This window comes from Physeter macrocephalus, chromosome 11 (assembly GCF_002837175.3).
Source record: "Physeter macrocephalus isolate SW-GA chromosome 11, ASM283717v5, whole genome shotgun sequence".
Classification (NCBI taxonomy): domain Eukaryota; kingdom Metazoa; phylum Chordata; class Mammalia; order Artiodactyla; family Physeteridae; genus Physeter; species Physeter macrocephalus.
Window position 1 is genome coordinate 173,058,566 of NC_041224.1, and position 21,920 is coordinate 173,080,485.

Here is a 21,920-nt window from a genome sequence, read left to right on the forward strand (position 1 = left end):
CTGTGACTTCCACTCCCGAGAAGATGTCTTAGTCAGGGTTTTTCCGATAAACAGAACCAATAAGATATCGATATAGAAATATGTATATATATGTGAATTAACTTGCACAATTATGGAGACTGGCAAGTCCAACATCTGCAGGGTGGGCTGGCAGGCTGGAGAGCCAAGGAGGTTGCCCATGCTGCAGCTCAGGTCCAATGGCAGTCCGCTGCAGAATTCCCTCTTGCTGGGGGAGGTCAGTCTTCTGTTCTAGGCAGGCCTTCAACTGATTGGATGAGGTCAGTCTTCTGTTCTAGGCAGGCCTTCAACTGATTGGATGAGGTCAGTCTTCTGTTCTAGGCAGGCCTTCAACTGATTGGATGAGGTCAGTCTTCTGTTCTAGGCAGGCCTTCAACTGATTGGATGAGGTCAGTCTTCTGTTCTAGGCAGGCCTTCAACTGATTGGATGAGGTCAGTCTTCTGTTCTAGGCAGGCCTCCGCATTATGAAGGGCAGTCTGCTTTACTCAAAGTTCACCAATTTAAACGTTAATCTCATCCCAAAACACCCTCACAGAAACATCTAGAATAACGTTTGGTCACATATCCGGACACCGTGGCCCAGCCCAGCTGACACATAGAGTAACCATCACAGAAGGTGGAATCATCCCTGCAACAAGCAGCTGATGCTGACACAGCACAGCAGCTGGAGCTAAGGGTCCACTCGCAGCGCCACTCCTCGCCAGCTGTGGGGCCTTGGAGAAGTCATCTCGTGTGTCCACTGAAGATGGGAGTAAGAGTCCCGTACCTTGAGGCCGGGGCGGATTGAATGTGACAGTGTTGGTAAGAGCTCGGCAGGTGGCCAGCGCACAGGGATGTCCAGGAGACGCTGTTTCTCTGCGGCAGCAGCGTGGCCCCGTCGGCTACTGTGCCGAGGGCCTGCCCTCCACCCTCCTCTCCCCTCCGCCTCTTCTGCTGGCCCTCTTTGCGTCTCTCACCTGACCTTTGCTGAGCCTTTAGCTTGACCCCCTGCCCTCCTCCTTGGGGGCTGATCCGTCACTGCTGACCTTCTCCACTCAGTTCCGGATGCTTCAGCCGCTAGCTTCTGATTCAGCCAAGCCCTTTGGACCCCTCCCTGGCGTCTAACCATGTGGCCACCAACACAGCCCACCCTGGAGCTGATCTCCATTCCCCCATCACACACATACACACCCAACACATACACACGTGTGACACATACACAGAGGCACCTAAACACACACATGCGCACATGACCCAACACACATACACACACACACACTTACGCACACACAGTCCAGGACTGGGCAGCTCTCCTCTCCTGATTTCTAAAAGAAAGCGTTTGGTGTATGAAATCCCCTTTTATCTCCAGGTTGACATGTGAGCCAGTCACATCCAGCCCTCTTAGAGGGCTGTCATCCTGAACGAAATGGTTCTAAATATTACACAGTTTTGTTCAAACGTTGTTTACAGAGACCTCCTCTGTGCCCGGGCCAGCGCGGCATTCTGGGTGTATAGACCCAACAGTGAGAATGTGGGACGTAATCTTCCCAGCGTCATGACGTTACTTTCAGGGATGATGTGGCCGAGGAGCAGACGAACACTTGGCACAGAAAAGGGGCCGAGGGCCAAGGCACTTCCTTCATCCCACGGTGACTGAGCCCCTACCCGTGTCCTGGGGGCTCGACTGACCCCTCTGAAATTTCCCACCTGAGGATGTCATGGTCCCAGCCATGAGCTGCCCCTTGGACAGGTCCCATGGGATCTCCTGCCCCCAGTGTTGCAGGAGCGCCAGCTCCAGGCATGGTCCGTGCCCGCCTCCCTCCTCTGCCCTGGGAATGCTTCTCTGCAGAGCCGGAGGTGGGGCCCCATCGCTCAGAAAGCAGCAGGACCCTAACCCCACGTCATCTATGACCAAGCGTCATGAGTGGCAAATCTGTACCAGGCCCAGAGACACTGAGATGGATCACTGCGGCCCTGTCCGCAGGGAGGAGGATGGTAGACAAATCCCCTTGGATTACAGGAGGTGACCTTCAAGGCCACTCTGTCTCTGTTAGTCCTCTACACAGGGAATGTTCTACATTCTTTCTAGACTGGCAGCAAGCTGTAGCTTATGAAACTTTTACAGGTAACTTCATCCTAGAAAACTGCTAGAAACCATAGTGACACAAAAAATGTTGATAGAAGAACCCAGGGTTTGTCCCAGGCATGAATTAGGGCCTCAGATGGGCACCACAGTGCGTAAACCTGGCTTCTAATCCTGGCTCTGCTCCTAGCAGGCTGTGTGACCTTAGGAAAGTCACTCGACCTCTCTGGGCCTCATTTCCTTCACCTGCAAAACGAAACTGATGACAAGCACACTGACCACAGAAAGAGAGGTGAGGGTGAAAACATCACACAAGTACTTACTGGCAAACTGCCAGACAAATTATAAGTGCTTCCTACATGTTTGTTGTTATTATTATTATTGAAATGTGTTCCTGGACATATTTCACATATGAAACCCCATCCACCGCAGCCAGCCAGCCACAGGGCCGAGCAGCACACGGCAGCATTTTGCCTATAAAAACATTTTGGTGCAATTTTCTGACCCGCAAAAATATTTTTACAGTGAAAACGCACGTCTGGCTAAGACTGCTTAGTCTCACTGGCTTGCGTAGCTTCTCAGGAAAATAAACAAAAGTGAATTTGCGGACACCAGGGGATGGACTCAAGTCAAACAAACGTGGCCCTGGACAGCCCCCAGAGTGGCCCCTGCCTGACCTGGCTGAGCAGAGGAATCTCAGACCAGGTCGCCCGACCCGGTCTCCTGAGAGGCCACAGGACGCAGAGCCTCACAGCCTGATGGCGGCTGGAACCCCAGGCCAGAGCCCACCTCTGGCTTCTCAGAGGAGGTGACAAAGCCCAGAGCAGGAAGGAGACCTGCCCAAGATCACACAACAAGATTGAGTCTACTCTTTTCTTCATTTGTTTGGAGATTTGATATTACTTATTGAAGACACAATGATTTTTTTAAATTAATTAATCAATTAATTTTTAATTGAAGTATAGTTGATTTATAATGCTCAAGTGTACAGCAAAGTGATTCAGTTATACATATATATATATTCTTTTTCAGATTTTTTCCATTAAAGGTTATTACAAGATATTGAATATAGTTCCCTGCGCAATACAGTAGGTCCTTTTTGTTTATCTATTTTATATATAATCATGTGTATCTGTTAATCCCCTACTCCCACTTTATCTCTCCCTGTCCTTTTCCCCTTTGATTAACCATAAGTTTGTTTTCTATGTCTGTGAGTCTGTTTCTGTTTTGTAAATAAGTTCATTTGTACTGTTTTTTTAGATTCCACATATAAGTGATGTCATATGGTATTTGTCTTTCTCTGCCTGACTTACTTCACTTAGTATGATAATCTCTACGTCCATCCACCTTGCTGCAAATGGCACGGTTTCATTCTTTTTTATGGCTGAGTAGTATTCCATTGTATGTATGTACCACATCTTCTTTATCCACTCATCTGTTGATGGACATTTAGGTTGCTTCCATGCCTTGGCTATTGTGACTAATGCTGCTATGAACACAGAGGTGCATGTATCTTTTCGAATTAGAGTTTTCCGCACACCAATATTTTAAGGAGGCCATTCAGATCACTGTAGGGAAGGAAATGCAGTTTGGGGAGACAGCCTGATGTCCCCAAGGTCATCATGTCCAGGGTCCAAGCTTCCTTCCTTCTCTCTACTCTTGGGAAGCCTCTGCCTTGCCCTGGATGACTGTTTCCCAATCAACCTACTTTGTCCAGAAAGACAGTGGGAAGGTAAGGAATAAACACAAGTTTGGACAGAAAACTGTTTCCAGCATCACAGTTTATTAAATGTGTGACCACAGACATGCTAGTAAATGCCTCTAGGTTCCACCTTTGTCCTTTGTAAGATGCCAGACACAGACAAACAAGCAGTGACAGCTCTGTACAGTGGAATACTACACAGCAACGAAAAAGAACAAACCGCCCCTCCCCCCACAACACACACACAGCCCCAACGTGCTGAATCTCCCAGACAGGGGTGGAATGAAGGAGGCCAGGCAGAGAAGCCTGCTCCGTTTTGTGAAACTCAAGAACAGACAAAACTCTGGGGGTGATAGGGGCCAGAACAGTGGTTGCCTCTGGGGTGGGGCAGGGGCTGAGAGGGCGCCCACGGCGGGAGGGCCTGTAATACCCCACATCTGGGTCTGGGTGCTGGTTCCCTGGCTGCTACATGTGGAACAACGCGCCCAACTCCACCCTGAAGTTTCCTGCACTTTAGTATTTGCAAACCAGGCCTCGACACAAACAATCAAAACAAAATGACAACGACAGAAGCAGCTGCTGCGGAGAGGTCAGCGGCACTGCTGACACGCTGTGGGGTATTTCATTTATTGTCTTGATCGCTGCCTCGAAATCGCACATTTTTCTCCTGCGTAGATTCCTTCGTGACTCAGATGTTCATTCAGCCACTCAGTGGCCCTTGGGCTCCACGAGGGAATGTGGTGCAAGGCACCGCGCGATCGGGCTGGCACCTCAGCCAAACCACTCTGGTGCCAGTGGAGAGGGGTTGCTGGAGGGGCCAGAGGGGAGGCTGCGGTGCTGACGGTGCCGGGCAGGGGTTGCAGGAGACAGGCACACCTGTCCTCTGCCCTCCTGGCATACGGCAGTCTCCAGCAGGTGCACACGGCCCTGCCATCAGCACAGTGACAGGTGCTGCAGGGGAAAAGCAGGGACGCAGGACGCGAAGGTCAGGAAGGCCTGGTCTTGTCTGGGGTGCAGGAAGGCCTCCCGGAGGAGGTGGCATCTCAAGGATGAGATAGCAATTGACCAGAGGAAAAGGGGGGGTGGGGGAAGGTACGCCAGGTGGAGGAAACTGCATGGACAAAGGCCCTGCACGGATAAGGGGTGCGCAGGGAGCACTGGCAGATGAGAGGGGTGTGGTGCCTGCCAGCGGGGAGCGTGGGCAGAGCGGCATGAGATGAGGCAGGGCCAGCTCAGGCCAGGCCTCCAGGCCGCGGCAAGGATTCGGGTCCTTCTTTGAAGATGGGCCAAGGGGCTGGGGCTCTGAGAATTAAGCAGGAGCCTGACTTGGTGGGAACTAGAGTCTTTAGCAACATTCTGCCCACCAGGTGGAGAGCGGCTTAGAGGAGGTAGGTCTGCACAGGACAGGAGAACTTTAGGGCCTCTACGAGTCGACCAGGCAAGAAGGAGAGACTGACCATGGAGATGGAGACAGAACAGAGCTCCTTTACAATCCCCAGGGCTTGGTGACCAGGCTGGGTGGAGGGTCGAGAGAAGGAAGGATTCCGGGTGACGCCCAGGTTTCTGCTTGGAGCACCTGGGTGGAAGCAGAGGAGGAAGACAAGTTTGGGGCCCATGAAGACCGGAATGCTCTCCTCCCGACCTCAGCCCTTGCAGACCCCGGTTTGGATCGGTCTCTCCAATTCCTGTGGAAAACCCACCTGAGCTAGAGGCACTGGAGAAGCCAGTCCATCCATCCTGCTACCCTCCCCGTCCCAGGCCCGGAGCTTCTGCAACTCCACATGCCTGCAAGTCACCAGACATCTTGGCAAAATGTTTACCATGCCTGCAGGCTCTTGTTAGGTAGGTCTGGGCTGAGCCCGAGAACCTGAGGTCAAACAGCCGCCGCTGCTCTTGGTCGGCGACCACACCCAGTAGCGAGGCGTTTGCAAACTCCGCCTGGGCTGAGGGACAGGCTGGCGGGCCCCGGCCTGGGACGGCCAGGAGCACAGTTGGCACCAAACAGTTTTCCTCTTGCCTGTCCCACCCTCAGAGACAGGCCTTCCTCCGCTCTCTCCCAGCCCCGTCCTTGGCTGTCCCCGGGAGTCCCAGTAGGTTGGCAGTGACGTGCTCGGGACCACGTCCTCTCGGCCACTAGGTGTCTGCTAATTTCCTGCTCACCTGCTCCAGGAGCCCGGGGCCACCACGGGAGCACGACCAGGTCCTGCTGCAGGGAAGCTGAGCTGCGGGGCCCGAGGAGCATCCAGGTAGACACGGCCAAGTGGCACTAAGGTCGGTGTGCGTGGCGGGTGGGAGCCGTGAAGGGACCCCAGCACAGGCCTGGAGGCGGACGTGTGAGTCAGTGTCCTAGGGCGGCCGTAACAAAGAGCCCACAGACGGGGAGGCTTAAAACCGCAGAAGTGTGTTCTCTCCCAGTTCTGGAGGCAGGAAGCTCAACATCGAGGTGTCCGCAGTGCCGTGCTTTCTCTGAGGGCTCCTGGGAAGAATGCTTCCTCGCTTCCTCCATCTTCTGGTGGCCCCTGGAAATCCGTGGTAGTGCTCGGCTTGTGACAGCCCGACTCTAATCCTCGGCCCTGTCTTCACATGGTCTTCTCCTCTCTGTGTGTCTGTGCCTTGGCCTGGCCTTCTCGTCAGAGCACCAGTCATGGGACTTAGGGCCCATCCTACTCCGGCATGACCTTGTTCTAACTCACTTCCATCTGCAAAGATCCTATTTGCATATAGGGTCACATTATCGCGTACCTGATGTTAGGACTTCAACACATTTTTGAAGGGACACATTCAACCCACACCAGTGGGAGGACCCCAGAGAGGGTGCCAAGCCAGGCAGGAGCCAGGGGCCTCCCGGAGATGCCCAGCCAGGTGGCCCCAGCAGCAAGCGCGTCCCTAAAGTGTGCGGACCGGCTAGAAGTCTGCTCTCTCCGCAGCCCCTCAGGGCCGCCGGGCAGTGAAGTCCTGGCCTGTCAACTCTGCTCCGTTGGCTGTAAACTGTTTGTAAGGTTTTAAATAAACAGCCACAGTCCCAAAGTCTGGTGGCTCGCCACTCATCGGGGCTCTGGCAGTTGTCAGCAAACTCCACAGTCCCAGACCCTGAAAGCTAACGAACGGGCAGAGCCACCCACAGAGGCCAGTGAGGGGTGCCCGCGGCGGCCGCCCAAACCGGGCACCTCCCACGGCCCTGCCGGGGCCAAACCAGCAGTGGGGACGCCACCAGGGAGACCGGGGACGGCGGGTTCCTCTCTGGTTCAGACGCTGCCTGCAGGGTGGCAACTCGGCACCCCCTTGCCCCGCCGGCCTCGGCTTCCCGGGCTGCACAGGGAGGTCCCGTTCAGCCCACATGGGGGTACCAGCAAAAGGCTCCATCCCTCGGGCGGCTGGTCCAGAAACGGGTCCCTCCCTTCTCCGTGACAGAAGTCGGGGGGCCTCAGAAACACAGATGCCCGTTTACCCTTGTAGCCCCGGGGCTGGTGGCATGTCTCAGCCAGGGTCACTCACTGGTGGGCCCTGGGCAAAATTCAGCCCCCAGATGGAGTTATTTGGGCTACGAAATGGTGGGTTTTAAGCAATTTTTAGATAGTGGCCAATATTTTAAAGTGAGGAAATTTCATATGGAAATCTGGATTTCACGCTTTTCATAAAATATCCCATCTGGCCGAGTGGAGCCAGCATCACCTCCCAAAAGGCCACAAGCATCCACCCTTGTGCTGGGGTTTCCTTCCAGCAAGTTGAGAAGACGGTGGTTCTCGTGCCCTGTGCCTGTATCAAGTGGGAAAGGAAGACATCAGTTAGAAAGGCAATGTTTCCTCCTGGGTGTAGATCCGGAAAAGAGGAAGGCTCTAATTAGAAAAGATACGTGCACCCCAATGTTCATAGCAGCACTGTTTACAATAGCCAAGACACGGAAGCAGCCTAAGTGTCCATCATCGGATGAATGGATAAAGAAGATGTGGTACCTATATGCAATGGAATATTCCTCAGCCATAAAAAGAGAATGAGATAATGCCATTTGCAGCAACGTGGATGGACCTGGAGATCATCATACGTGAAATAAGTCAGACGGAGAAAGACAAATATCATGATATCGCTCATATGTGGAATCGAAAAAAAATGATACAAATGAACTTATTTACTTGTAGCCCCGGGGCTGGTGGCATGTCTCAGCCAGGGTCACTCACTGGTGGGCCCTGGGCAAAATTCAGCCCCCAGATGGAGTTATTTGGGCTACGAAATGGTGGGTTTTAAGCAATTTTTAGATAGTGGCCAATATTTTAAAGTGAGGAAATTTCATATGGAAATCTGGATTTCACGCTTTTCATAAAATATCCCATCTGGCCGAGTGGAGCCAGCATCACCTCCCAAAAGGCCACAAGCATCCACCCTTGTGCTGGGGTTTCCTTCCAGCAAGTTGAGAAGACGGTGGTTCTCGTGCCCTGTGCCTGTATCAAGTGGGAAAGGAAGACATCAGTTAGAAAGGCAATGTTTCCTCCTGGGTGTAGATCCGGAAAAGAGGAAGGCTCTAATTAGAAAAGATACGTGCACCCCAATGTTCATAGCAGCACTGTTTACAATAGCCAAGACACGGAAGCAGCCTAAGTGTCCATCATCGGATGAATGGATAAAGAAGATGTGGTACCTATATGCAATGGAATATTCCTCAGCCATAAAAAGAGAATGAGATAATGCCATTTGCAGCAACGTGGATGGACCTGGAGATCATCATACGTGAAATAAGTCAGACGGAGAAAGACAAATATCATGATATCGCTCATATGTGGAATCGAAAAAAAATGATACAAATGAACTTATTTACAAAACAGAAACAGACTCACAGACATAGAAAACAAACTTATGGTTAACCAAAGGGAAAGGGGGGGTAGGGATAAATTGGGAATATGGGATTAACGGATACACACTCCTATGTATAAAGTAAACAACAAGGACCTACTGTACAGTACAGGGAACTATATTCAATATCGTGTAATAACGTATAACAGAAAAGAATTTTTAAAAAAGGATATAGGTATATACATATATAGGTATAACCGAATCACTTTGCTGTACACCTGAAACTAACACAATATTGTAAATCAACTCTACTTCAATTAAAAACAAAAAGAAAGGCAGTGTTTCACAGAGTAGTGGGATGGGAGGGGCGGCCTACAGAATTTCTAGGCTCGCAGGACTCCTTTTCAACAGCCGCAGGTGCGCCCCACATCCACGTGGAGACTTCCTAGATTACAGCCCACCCGCGCCTTCCCCGGCAATGCGCTTTCCAGACGGTTCCACCCGGGGCACCAGTCAAAGTGGCTGTTTGCCTAGAGGGTGCAACGTGGGCTCTGACTCTGTCGGAGCTGGAATACCAGCTCCACTCTCACGGGCTGTGAGGCCTCGGGCGAGCGTGTGACCTAAACCTCAGCATCTGTAAATAGTACCTGCTGCAGGGAAACAAGAGTAAGTGGAGACGATGCGTGGAAAACGGGCAGCGGGCTAATTGGCAGCTATTTTTATGCTGTTACGGTGTTTTTCTAGCTGTTGCTGTTGGTAGGCGTCCCAGGTCCTGGTTTCATTCTCCCAGAAGCAGACTCTGAGATCAGGAGGCAGATGGTTGGCAGGAAGGAAGGATCCCAAGACACAGCACGAGGGGGTGGCAAGAGGAGACAGGGAGGCCGAGGCAGCCAAGAAGGGGTGCATGTAAGCCCTGTATCATTGTGGGCAACTGCCCCCCAGTCTTGCTGGGGGCTCCGGGACCAATGCAGCCCACAGGCCTCACAGTATCCACCCTTCTCCCCACCACCCGCGTGAGCCTGGGAGCTGTGGTATTGACACACCCATGCCCGTTGCTCATAGGTTGAGTCTACCCCCAGAGACTGCTCATCTCCTGGCCTGCGTGGGGCTGGGTGGGGTGGGCTTCTGCAGCCAGAGCAATGCCGGTGCCAACGTTTGGGATTCCAGTGCTCAGACCCGAAGGACTAAAGGTGAGGAGATCTGGGCAGGACACCAATCGCATCGGCTAGAGCTCATGTTACTCTTTTACGTGGATGCAAGATTTGTATTCAATTCCATAATAGGTCCGTGTTTATTTTAATATAAAAATATTTGGAAAAATGTAGATATTGGGCCCCAAGAATTGAGCAAAACTGGCAGTGCTTCATTTTACCCTGCAACTCTTTGGACTCCCTGGCACACTGATAAACACACACACACACACACACACACACACACACACAGAGCAAGATATCCATGACCCAGTTTGTGAAAATAGGACCAACCTCACGTCGTGTGAACCTCACACCAATCTTGTGCATTAGGCATATTTTATCCCCACAGATGAGGAAATGGGAGACCGAGGGTTTGGGGTGACTGACTTGCTTAGACCTCGGCTAGAAAGTAGGTGAAAACCTCTGGAAGGTGGCCCTGCAGCTGCAAGACCGTCCGTCACACAGGTTACAGAGGGGGGCTGCCGAGACAGGCACCCCAGCTAGGCTCACAAAGAGGACCAACACCCAGAGCTCTAACAGAAGAATTGGCAGGACCGGGGCTCACTGGACGGCGGGGAGGGGAGGAAGAGAGAGGGAAGGGGCATGACTCCCAGGTCTCCAATTTGGAGCGCTGGATGGACAGAGGTGACTTAGTTAAGACAGGAAGCACAGGAGGAGAGGCTTTGGAGGGACTGAGAGGACGACGGTGCCTCATGAGCTGACGGTGAGGGCCATCCGAGCTGAGAGCCTAGGAGATGGACGGATAGATGGGTCTGGAAGTGGGAAGACTGGTGGGATTGGGGACTCAGACCTGGGAAGCCCTCGCCACTGAGAGTGATTATGACCATGAGGGTAGAAGCCATCACCCAGGGAGAAGGAGGAGAGGGCAGGGGAGAGCAGACCCCGGGGCAGAGGAGCTCCCACATTCAAGGTCAGGCAGAGGATGAGCCAGTATGATGACTAAGGGTGGTCACAGTGGCCAAGGGACAACCCGGATCAGCAAGGACGAGGCGGTCGAGGGCAGAAGGTTAGCGTCCCCAGAGCCTCCCTGGGGCTGGCACACAGCCTTGGCTCTAAGATGACATTTTTTCTTATTGAATGAAAAATTCTTTAAGTTCTGTAGTGCTTTACAATTTTCAAGAGTTTCACACACATGGTTTCATATAATCCCATAATTACCCTTTTTTCCCCCTACCCCTGTCTTGCCCCTCCCCCTTCCTTCTCCCCAGTGACAACCACGAGTTTGTTCTCTGTATCTGCGAGTCTGCTTCTTTTTTGTCTTATTCACTAGTTTGTTGCATTGTTTAGATTCCCCATATAAGGGATATCATACAGTATTTGTCTTTCTCTGTAAGACGACTTTTCTGATTGAAAAAGTGCGCAAATGAATTGCATTTCCTTAGCGCTTTGCAGCTTGCAAAGTTCCACCATCGCCTGGGCCCATTTGACCCTTGGAGGGGGCTCCAAGAACGTCCTCAGCTGGTGGCGAACTGAACGTATAGGTGCTTCGTGGGGTAATTTCTCCTGCCTTCAGCCAGGCAGGACACCTGGGCCCTTCCCTGGCTCCCCAAGGCTCTGTCTGTTCCTGAGCGCAACTAATTGGTGCCCTGGGCTTAAGCGCTTTCCCAGAGCCCCTAAACCCCAAGCTGGTTACTTGCACGGAGTGGGGCTATTTGGTGTGTGAGAGCTGATTGTTTTTTGACAAATCCAGCTTGGCCTCTTTTTAGCACCTACTCATCCCCCAGGGGCGGGAAACCTGATATTTTAATGATTTACTCCAGACCCTTTGGGGTGTGGGGGCGTTGATCGTGTGAAGCCAAATTCCCTTCGGAGGCAGGCCTGGTAGATGTAATTAGCAGGTGAGGGCTCTCTGGGTTGGGAAATCAGGTGCTGTCAGCGCACAGTGGGCTCTGCCGCTGTTAACCCACTTCCATTCCAGCCGGAGCAACCCTTCATCTCCCAGAAGCACAGGGACAGCCTTCCCAGTCCCGGAAGGAGAGAGGCTTTCAGGAGAGGGGGCTCTTTTGTGTCATGACTGCACAGACGTTTCCTCTGTTTCTGTTTGTTTGGCCCCCACTTGCCTGTTTTCCCCCAACCCTTTTTCTTTCTTCCCTAAAAGATTTTCCTACATTTTGCTGATCCTTTCTTTGGATAACAGAATCTCAGAGGAAAAAAGAGGCAGAAGTTCAACCTCTTTGTTTTATACATGGAGAAACTGAAGCCCAGTGAGGATAAAAGACTTACCCAAGGTCCTACAGGGAGTTAATACGATCATTATCTCCTTCCTTGGGGGTCCTCCTTCCCCCATCTTATCCCCCTCTCTCTTTCTGCAGGTCTTACACTGCCTCTTCCTCCCCATCCTCCCTTCCCCACACCAGGAGATGCCTTCTGTCTGTCATCTAGGAACTTCCCTCCAGTTCTCCTACCCCCTTTCCAGTTATTTCACATGTATGACCTTCTTTTCAAATCCCCTCTGTCTCTACTTCTTCCTTTTGCTTTGGGGATGCTAAAATAGAAGGATCCTGGAGAAGAAACATATAAAACACAGAGGATGGGGGCTGGAGTGGAAATGAAGAAAGTAGCCTGTGGTAGAAAGTGAAAGGGTCCCAGGCAAGCTGCTGCTTCAGCTCCAAAGCCAGGTAGGTGGCGACACGGACGAGCCACTTCCCATCTCTCTGCGCCGCAGTCTCCTCGTTCAGAAAATGGCCTGAGGAGAATGAAGGAAGGACTTTGCTGGAAGATCTGAAAGCCCCATGCAGTTTTCACGTTGCACGATTCCAAGAGCACGAGAACGAGGGAGGAGGGAGGGGCCCCTCGTCTGGGCGTTCCTTGAAGAGGGCAGAGGAAACTGTCATCACGGCCCCCAGCCTCTAAAATCTGGGCTGCATCTCCACACCCCACTGGGGGATTAGGGTTTCAGCTCCCAGCTCTCCTGACAGGCCATTCCTTTCTCTGCATGCCTCTCACTGGAGCCTCCTTATGCGGGGACCAGCGGGCTCTCTCACGGAGGCGTCAGTGCCCTGATCTCTGCAGGGACAGCCACCCCGGCAGGGTCACCCTCCAGGCTGCGCCCTTCTGGGCCAGCTCCTGAGTGCAGAAATCTCCAGCCTGTATTCTTCCTGCCTCCACCCTCTCCACGTCCTCTTCCCTACACTCCACCCTCCCAGCCTTGCTCTTTGCAGCCTGACACTTCAAAATGCAGGGTCCAACTTCAGCTGGATTTGGCCAGAAAATATGCATCCATCACAGCTGCGTCTTTGGAAGGAGAATGAAATTCACAAACTGTCCTCCAGGAGCCTCCCAGCCGGAGGAAGGCGGCTCCACTCTCCTCCCCAGAGTGGCGAGCGAAGGGACAGATGACTTCAGTCTGCCTGGGGGGCCCCCTTGAGCCCAGGGCAGGGGCCCAGCCAAGGCCTGAGTTATGCCGGGCAGAGCAAGTCTGACAGGCCCGGCCAGGCCGCCTTCCCCGAGGCGGCCTAATGAGGCGCTTCCAGTGAACGGCTGCAAGGAGAGGAGGCCAAAGCGCTGAGGATATCGGGGGGCCAACTCAGTCCTGGAACAACTGACCTGGCCGTGCGTCGTTCCAGCAATCCATCCCCAGCTCATCCTGGCAGCTCTAGTCTGCTCGGATGTTCATGGCTCCCCAGGGCTGCGCCCTTTCAGAAAAAAGAATGCAAGGTGGCCCCCAAATAAATGGAGGTGCAGCCGAGAGCAGCGCCCTTCCCCTCACTTGGGGATGATGGAAACGGATGCATAGTCATCTTCCAGACACAGATGAGACTTCAATAAGGATAGGCACATCTACTGCACATGCGCTGCACCAGGCCCTGTGCTGGGCACTAGAACTCCTGCTGTGGTGTGGTCATGGTCACTCTCGTGTGGTGAGGTCACACGGCTGCTAAGCGGAACAATCTGGGTTCGAACACAGCCCCGCCTGAGTCCAAAGCTATGCTTCTCCCTGTTATGTCACGTCGACTCCATCTCCGACCATTCGCCCCAAACAACCCACTCATCACAGCGATGCAAAAACCGAAGTCGGGGGTAAGTGGCTTCCACAGATCACCCAGCAAATGTATGGCGCCTAGTCCTGCGTGGCCCACGTGAAGGCGGGTGGATGGAGAGGAGGTGAAGGAGGAAGGCTGGAGCCCGGCAACGGCGGTGATGGGCCAGCTGAGGAGTGAGCCAGGAGGCCAGGGGGCGGGGCAGGTGGGGGTGACGGCGCCGGAAGAAGAGAGAGGAGGCGGAAGACGTTTGAGGAGGGCTGGACATGATCTGAGCTGTTTCCGTCCAAAAATTCTGCCAGCTTCACGGGACAGGGATGGCAGGAGAGGAAGACTGAAGACGGGGCTGCGGCTTAGGAGCCATGAGGAGGGTCCAGGTGGGCCCGAGGGGAGGGCAGAGCCCGGAATGGTCATGGAGGGATGGCGAGGATAAGGCATTTCGAGGGAGAGGTGAGGACAGGAGCAGGGCAAGGTGGCCTGATGTTTCTGGAGATGGAGAAAAGCAGGTCCATCAACCCAGCAAAGAAAAGCAGAGGAAAAATGGGTCATCTGGGCCCAGGCTGGGTTTGGGGAAAGCTGGGGAGGCGTTGGGAAAATCAACGTGGGGCTTAAAGTCAGGGCTGGAATGTGGATTTAGGAGCCACTCTGCACATTCAACATTCATTCCTTCATTAATTAAATATGCATTGAAAAACCTCCTGTTTCAGGCTCTAGACTAGACAATGAGGGAGACAAAGATGATTTTATAATGGTCTTTGCACTGCAGGAGCTCAGACCCCCCCCATCCCTGCAGCAGGGATGGCAGCTCAGAGTCCTCACCTTCTCCTTCCTCTGAGACAAGACCCAGGACGTCCTCATCTCAACACCCCCCAGCTCGGTCCATGCCCCTCTCCATCACCCCATAGCCATAACCCCCATCTCCATCATCGCCTTCTCCATCACTCCCATCTCCCCCTGTTCCCGTCTCTATTCACCCTCCATCTCCAACACCCCCACCTTCATCTACCCCCCAACCTCCATCACCGCCTTCTCCATCACCCCCATCTCTCACCACCCTCATCTCCATCCATCTCCCATCTAGACTCCCCCATCTCCATCTACCCCTTTCCCCATCCATCCTCTTCTCCATTCACCTCCATCTCCCTCATCCTCATCTCCATCCATCCTCCATCTCCCTCATCCCCATCTCCATCCATCCTCCATCTCTACCCATTCCCATCTCCATCCACTTCCGTCTCCATCACCTCCATCTCCCTGGTCCGGGTCCGGGTTTCGTTTCACTGCATCACTCTGGTTGCCTCTGTGCATCACCTCCCCAACTGGACTGGCGTCATCTCTGTGGCAGGAGCCACCCCCCACCACACACACACAGGGCCCATCGCACAGTAGAAGTGCAGCAACCAAATAAGATAACCTTGATTACTATGCTTCTTCGTTACCTAATAAAGATCCCCACTGGCAGATAATCATTGAACTGTTCCAGGTTTTGTTTTTTTTAAAAGCAATGTAACTTCCCAAATTTGTGGCTGAAGATAGCTCTTTGGGATCAGCTCCCCCATTTTGTTTTCACGTTCATTCAGCAACAGACATGGCCACCCTGAGTACAGATACAGAAATGAATCTGCCCCCAAGTGGCTCCCAGGGGGATCCAGGAATGCAAAGAGTAAGACTGATAACATGTGATAGGTGTGTGTGGCAGGCATACCCAAGGAATGGTTCTGCCAAGAGGAGGAATCCAGGAAGGCTTCCTGGTGGTGGTGTGGGGGGGGGGCGTTCCTTGAGAGCTGGGTAGGGCCAGCCAGGTGGAGAGAGAAAGTTGTTCTGCAGAGCGGAAGCCAGGAAGTTGAGGCCATGACTGTGGCGTGTGTGGGGAGGCTGAAGAGTATAGATTTGCTTGTTCGGGGCGGGGTTTGGGGCATCTGCCAATCTGTTCATAACATATGGACCAAGCTAGGCTATTAGCCTTATTGGATTCTGGAGTTTCCTAATCACATTGTCATTCCAAATCAGTTCTTCTGGGCAACATTCCCAGCCCTTAAACCGTCTGGCACGGATGTCCAATTGACTTCCGGAGTCTGAGCTTCCTGGAGAGCCGGCTCCTACCACTGCCCCAGGGTCCTGCCAGCATCCACCTCCCTTCCCAGGTGCCCCCGATTCCACCTCCACCCACCTTCCCCACCATCCATCACTCTCTTCTCTCTAACTCTGGGACTCCTTTGGTACCTCCCTTGGGGTGCAAACTGTGTTCTGGTTGGTTTAGTCGGATGTACAAATATTTCCTTACCCCTCTGTAGGAGGCAGCACAGCATAGTGGACGACAGTGCAGGCTCTGGAGTCAGAACGCTCCAGTGGGAGGGCAAGGGAGGAGTTGGAAAGCTTCCTGGAGGAGGTGACCAAACTATGTCTTGAAGGGTGAATAGGAGTTTGCAAGAGGGAGAAGGAGGATAGGAGGGAAGAAAATTCAGGCAGAGAAAGTTCCAAAAGCAAAGGGTAGAGGTATGAGAATATTGGGCATATTCAGATCCTGGTAAGAAGTTGGGTGAGGCGAAGTATAGGATGTTTGGCTGACTAGAACGTGGAGTTCCTAGGGGCTGGATCAGATGAACTGCCCACAGAGTATCTAAGAAGGCAGCCACATCCGAGGCCCCCAGCAGATGCCGGCCGTGCAACCACCTGGATGACACGATACCTTTAAATGTCTCGACCCTCCACAAAACCAAGGCGTCTCCTAAAGAGTTTTCTAACTGACCCTCCCAGTGAGGAGCGTTCTGGCTGGACCCCGCTTAGCCCTCCTTCTCCCCTCCTTTCCCAGCGCTCCAAGTCTGCGATCCTATCAGCCATCTTTTTTTTTTTTTTTTCATTCATTCACTCAGTGATCATTATCCTCCACCCTTCCGACGCTTCAGACAGGCCGTCCATTTAATTTTGTAAAACTAAACAGCATGCTGAGTTCTTTCAGGACGCACTCGGAGTGTGATATGTTCTGGGGAATGTTTTTCCGAGCAGTGAAAAATTTAATTTTTTTCCCCAGCATCAAGATGTGTCAAACATAATTTATGCCTGGACATAATTCATCCCTAAAGATAAATATTGAAACCCAAGAGAGGAGAGACGGCTGCAGAATTTCCAGGGGCAGGGGGTAGGAAAGGGGGTCTCCCTTCCTGATCCCACCACTGAAGGGGTGAAAAAAGTGTAAACTAAACGCAAGCAAGTAGCTAACTCCAGGTCTGGTCCCAGTCTCTTTCTACAACTGCTGCAGACTTTTTTTTTTTTCTTTTTTCTTTTTTTTTTTTTTTACAAGCCTCTTTTGTGTCTGTTGAACTGTTGCTCTGTCTTGCATAAAATCTCTTGCCGTAGAAGTCTTCAATTAAAGTCATCTGCTGGTCTTTGTCAGCTGAGCTTGACGCTGTCAAATCAGGCAGAGCTCCTTAAGCCAATACAAGTCATTAAGGAGGAGGTGAATTAGAGATCCGACATGGCGGACAGGAGCCATCCATAATCAATTGATATCTTCCTCTGCTGGAGGCGGGGTCTCGGGGAGCCCCCTCCCCATTCCCCTCATCCACCGGGGCCTCTACCCCTGGATCTAATTAGGCTGAGGCTCAGCAGGTCCAAGGCTGTGCTGAAAGGCCATCAGTAGGCGAGCCCATTAATAACTCGCCGGTGCCCTGCGTATTGTAATTGTCAGGCTGCAATTTACAGTAATCCTCCGATGCAAAAGCCTACATCGCCGCAGCTGATTGGAAATTCATACACCCATTTGAAAGAGAAAAACACAAGATGCATGGGTTAAAAGGTCAAAGCATGCAAGTGTGTGTGTTGAGTGACAGACATTTTAGTACTAGCCTGGGACCATATTTTAAAAGGTCACTGAAAACTCTTGGCTTGGGCCCTCTGACAAACAATGAACGTTCCATATATTTATTTGCCATCTCTTTGTTTTTACAGCAAGCAGAATAAATGAGTTAAATGACGTTGTGCGGGCCTGCATATTGTCAGCACAGGTTATAAGTCATTATTAAACTCCATCAAATCAAACCAAACCCGGTCAAGGCAATGAGACTAAAAGTTATTTGCATTCCTTCTGTCATAAAAAATCATATCCCCTTACTCAAGACTTTCGTTTCTTTATTAAATGCAGCCACAAGAGTATTTCAGGTCTGGCAATATAAGCTCAGCGAAACCTTCTCGGTATAACTCAGTGTAACTGCTTAGACCCGATGCCACTAAAAAGTCCCAGTTGAGCATATCTGGGCGCTCAATCAAGACATACATATTACTTTTAAATAAGATTAGCCTTTATATTTTGCTGCTTAAGTTAAAACTTTTCATGTCATTCTCTACTTTTATGTAAACTCCAACATAATTCTGTTTTAGCAAAATACTTCAAACAAATTAAAAACCTCAAGTCGAGCGTGTCCTTAACAAAAACTTTCTTAATGGCATCACAGTGTGTTTGCTGACACTAAAACACTTTTAAATAAGACGGATTTTCCCTCCATTTCCCTGCATTTGTAATTACTGCCGTGCAGAGCCAGGTTGCAATGGCAGAAGCAGTTATCTGTACTGCAAGTATTATTTGACCAATAACTTAACCAGTGACCTGCAGCAACTGTGTAAAACTTCGTCTGTCCCTATCTGTCTCCAATTGGGTTCTACGTTGGCTGTGAAATGGAAAGTGATGGACGGGGACTATTTTGGGGAGGGCTACCAGGAAGCCAGAGGGTAGGCAGGTGGGGAGGAGGGGCAAACGCGTCCCACTGAATGGCCCTCATACGGCAAACCACAGGGTTGTTGATCATGGTGTCCTTCTGACCCTGGTGAATGGTTGGGAGGAGATTAGGGAGTAAAGGACTGGACACTGCAACCGTTCCCAATCCAGAAAAGATGTCAGTGGTCATTATTAAGGGTGTGAGGATTTGGAAAAGCAACTGTTTTGAAAAGTGAACTATAAGCAACTTCAGTGCCCATTCAGGTCACTGATCAAATGAAAGGGAATTGAAGATGTGTCCGTGGTGTCTTCATTTTTACATCCACTCAGTGTATTCAGTGGTACCTGCAGCCCAAAGCAGGTAACACTCCCCACATCTTATACTTCCACTCAGGCACCTCTGCCTGCCCGTGGCATGCAGCACACTGCCTGGGCACTGCACCAGGGGCTGCCCGGTTTACCCCCTGATTTCCTACACATTATCTCATTGAGGCTGCCAACGACCCTCCAAGACAGGTAGGAATTACCATCCTCATTTGACAGTACATCAAAAGGAAAGCTAAAGAGGTGAAGAGACTTGTGCAGTAGGGTCACATCTGTGGTGTGGCAGGCAGAATTCTAAGGTGCCCCCAGGATTCCCACCCCTTGGTATACACACCTTCTGTAATGCCCTCGTCTTGAGCGTGGGCGAGACCTGGGAATACGATGGGACGTCGATGTCATGGTCAGGTTATGTTACATGGCAAAGGTGCAAGGATTTTGCAGATGTAACTGAGGTCCTTAATCAGTTGACTGAGTCAGTTGGTGTTATCCTAGGTGGGCCCAAGCCTTCCCCGAAAAGAAGGACTGACGTGGGAGAGAAGTTCTCCTGCTGGCCTTGAAGCAGCAAGCTGCCAGGAGCTCTGCATCTGCAAGAAAACGAATTTTGCCAACAACCATGTGAGCCTGGAAGCACCCCGAGCCCAGATAAGACCTCAGCCCAGCCAACACCTTGATTGCAGCCTCACGAGACCTGAGCGGAGGACCCAGCTAAGCTGGTGCCCAGACTCCTGACGCACAGAACCTGATAATGAATAATGCATGTTTTTAAAAAAACAATTAATTAATTAATTAGGTTGCGCTGGGTCTTGGTTGCTGCGGGCAGGCTCCTTAGTTGTGGCTCGCGGGCTCCTCAGTTGAGGCATGTGTGTGGGATCTAGTTCCCTGACCAGGGATCGAACCTGGGCCCCCTGCATGGGGAGTGTGGAGTCTTACCCACTGCGCCACAAGGGAAGTCCCGAATGCATGTTATTTTGACCCATCAAATGCATGGTTATCTGTAGCAGTAGAAAACAAACATGCATGACTAGCAATGAACTCAGGGCCTCCTGCCCACCAACCTGGTAGACTTGCCCCAACATCTACGCTGTGGCCATATTTCCACCCCAGACGTGTACTCCTTCCTCATATTTACAGTCTACACATCAAATATAAACTTACTTTTAAGTTGCTCTTATTCAGCCATTTTCTTATCCTAAAATATACTCTGGAGTATACTAAAATCCACTTCTTGATTTGACTGTTACTGTGAATATTACCGAAGAGCTTTCTTATAATTCAAAAAAAACACACCAAAACTACAATACCTCTCTTTTCTCATTTCAAAGGCCCGCAAACAGCGGCCTTCTTGACACCAATATGAAATTTGCTTGTTAAGCCCATAAAAATTAGTACCTTATGAGTAAAATCGTATCTTTAAAAACACCAGACTAAATAGTTCATAAATGCAACACACACCAAATTCCTACAGTAGATTCACTGGATTTACAACCATCAAACTATATTAAACTTACAATATCAAGATTTATCACCTATTAAATGGAGCCTCATTTTAGTAATATCTCACGTTTGATCCCAAAGGATCTCAAATACCTTTGACCCTTCACCAGGGCACTGTGCTGTAATTCACAACGAGGTAATCAAAACCCTCATTGTAATGCTGCCGCTGCCACATTTGGGAATTAGCTCACCTATCAAGGCAAGGTAGCCAGATCTGGGAGAGAAGGCAGCTGCTTTACAAAGTGCAGAAACGGTACCAAGATCCAGCCCTCGGGGGAAAATCCCACAGAGAACCACAGATGTAGAGTCAGAGGGTCCGAGCAGGCTTCTGGGCCCATGGTTTTCAAACGTGAGTTTTGGCAGCAGGGCCCTTTCTTTCCACACAATGTTCTAAGGAAGCTCAATGAATAGAACAGAGCCAATTGGAATGGCTCTGGCCGAGGAAAGAAGCCGGGGCCTCATCAGCGTTCCGCAGCACACGGGGAGACCCTGCTTCCGCTCCTGTGGCCCCTCACCTTGGCTACACGTTAGGATCAACTGGGCAACTTTCTCTTAAATGCAGATGCCCGGGCCTCACCCCAGACATTCTGATTTCGGTGTGATACTAACTCAGAATCACTGGTTTGGCTGAACCCCACCCCCACTTACCTCTGAGGAACCCGAGACCGTGAGATTTGCTGAAAAAGAAGTACAGGTTTAAAGCTCCCACCCAGAAAAATATAGCCTGCTCTCAGAGTGTCTGCAGGGATGTAATTAGCCACGTCGACATTAGAAATCTGGGTTAAAATGTGTGAGTTAATTTTGAAGACTTACAGTGATCACTCCCTTTAAATAATTCCTCAAAAACATTCAGGGCTTTATGAAATGGCCATATAACATGACCCACGTCTCAGGAGCCTCCCTGGATCCATCATGCCAAAGAATCACGTGGTCTATTAAAGAGCCTGCAAATATCCACGGTGCCACGGACCAACAGCTCCCACAGGGAGACGTTCTGTGAGAACTTCTACTCATCCCTCAAAACCCAGCTCAAGTATTGCTCCTTCCTTCCGTAAAGGTTCCATTAATCCTCCAGCTTCTTCCCACTTTGCCCTGGTCAGTGCTTCATGGGAGAGGACACGGGATTGAAGTTATTTGGTTACACACAATCGTCCCCACCGTAAGTTGAGCCCTGAGTGCAGCGTCTTATGTTTTACTCATTTTCAAGGACTTCAGCAGCATCTCCACCTATCTTTACTCGTCCGTAAACTGGTGGTCGAACCTCCTCTTGTATGAACCACAGGGACAGTGCTTAGAACAGTAAGCACTCAATAAATGTTATCTGTCACTGTAATCTAACCTTGGCCACACCACTCTTCATGCCACTTGCTTACGCTACCTTGTTTCACCGTCTTCCAGGCAATTATTCTCCAAAACTATCAGATTTCTTTCAGATCTGTCTTCCCCCCCACCCCCACCCGACTGGAATGTGAGAGACCTAACTGACTGAATCCCATTGACTGCGGGGGCCCGGACAGGGCTTGACTGTAGTGGATGGTGAAGTGACATTCGCGGATGATTGCATAGCCGATGAGTCCAGCAAAAGAACAAGAACGTGGCCTTGGCTTTTAGGAATTCATGATCTTGACC

At 51.1% G+C, this 21,920-nt stretch overlaps 1 protein-coding gene across 1 annotated transcript; it reads right to left on the reverse strand.

Moving 5' to 3' along the window:
* Positions 1-3,814: 3,814 nt before the first annotated feature.
* LOC114487075 (uncharacterized) lies at positions 3,815-6,482 on the reverse strand. Its single transcript, XM_055088503.1, has 3 exons — positions 6,477-6,482; positions 5,944-6,200; positions 3,815-5,359 (listed from the first exon to the last, which is right to left on the reverse strand). Exons 1-3 carry the CDS (start codon positions 6,480-6,482, stop codon positions 4,717-4,719), a joined length of 906 nt encoding a protein of 301 aa, XP_054944478.1. The 3' UTR covers positions 3,815-4,716.
* Between the last annotated feature and the right edge of the window lie 15,438 nt (positions 6,483-21,920).

Bases quoted from the DNA above. Each gene is read 5' to 3' on its own strand.
- LOC114487075 (XM_055088503.1), bottom strand. The intron at 5,360-5,943 runs GTGAGCAGGAAA...GCTTCCACCCAG, and splicing joins GCCCCGGGCTCCTGGAGCAG to GTGCTCCAAGCAGAAACCTG.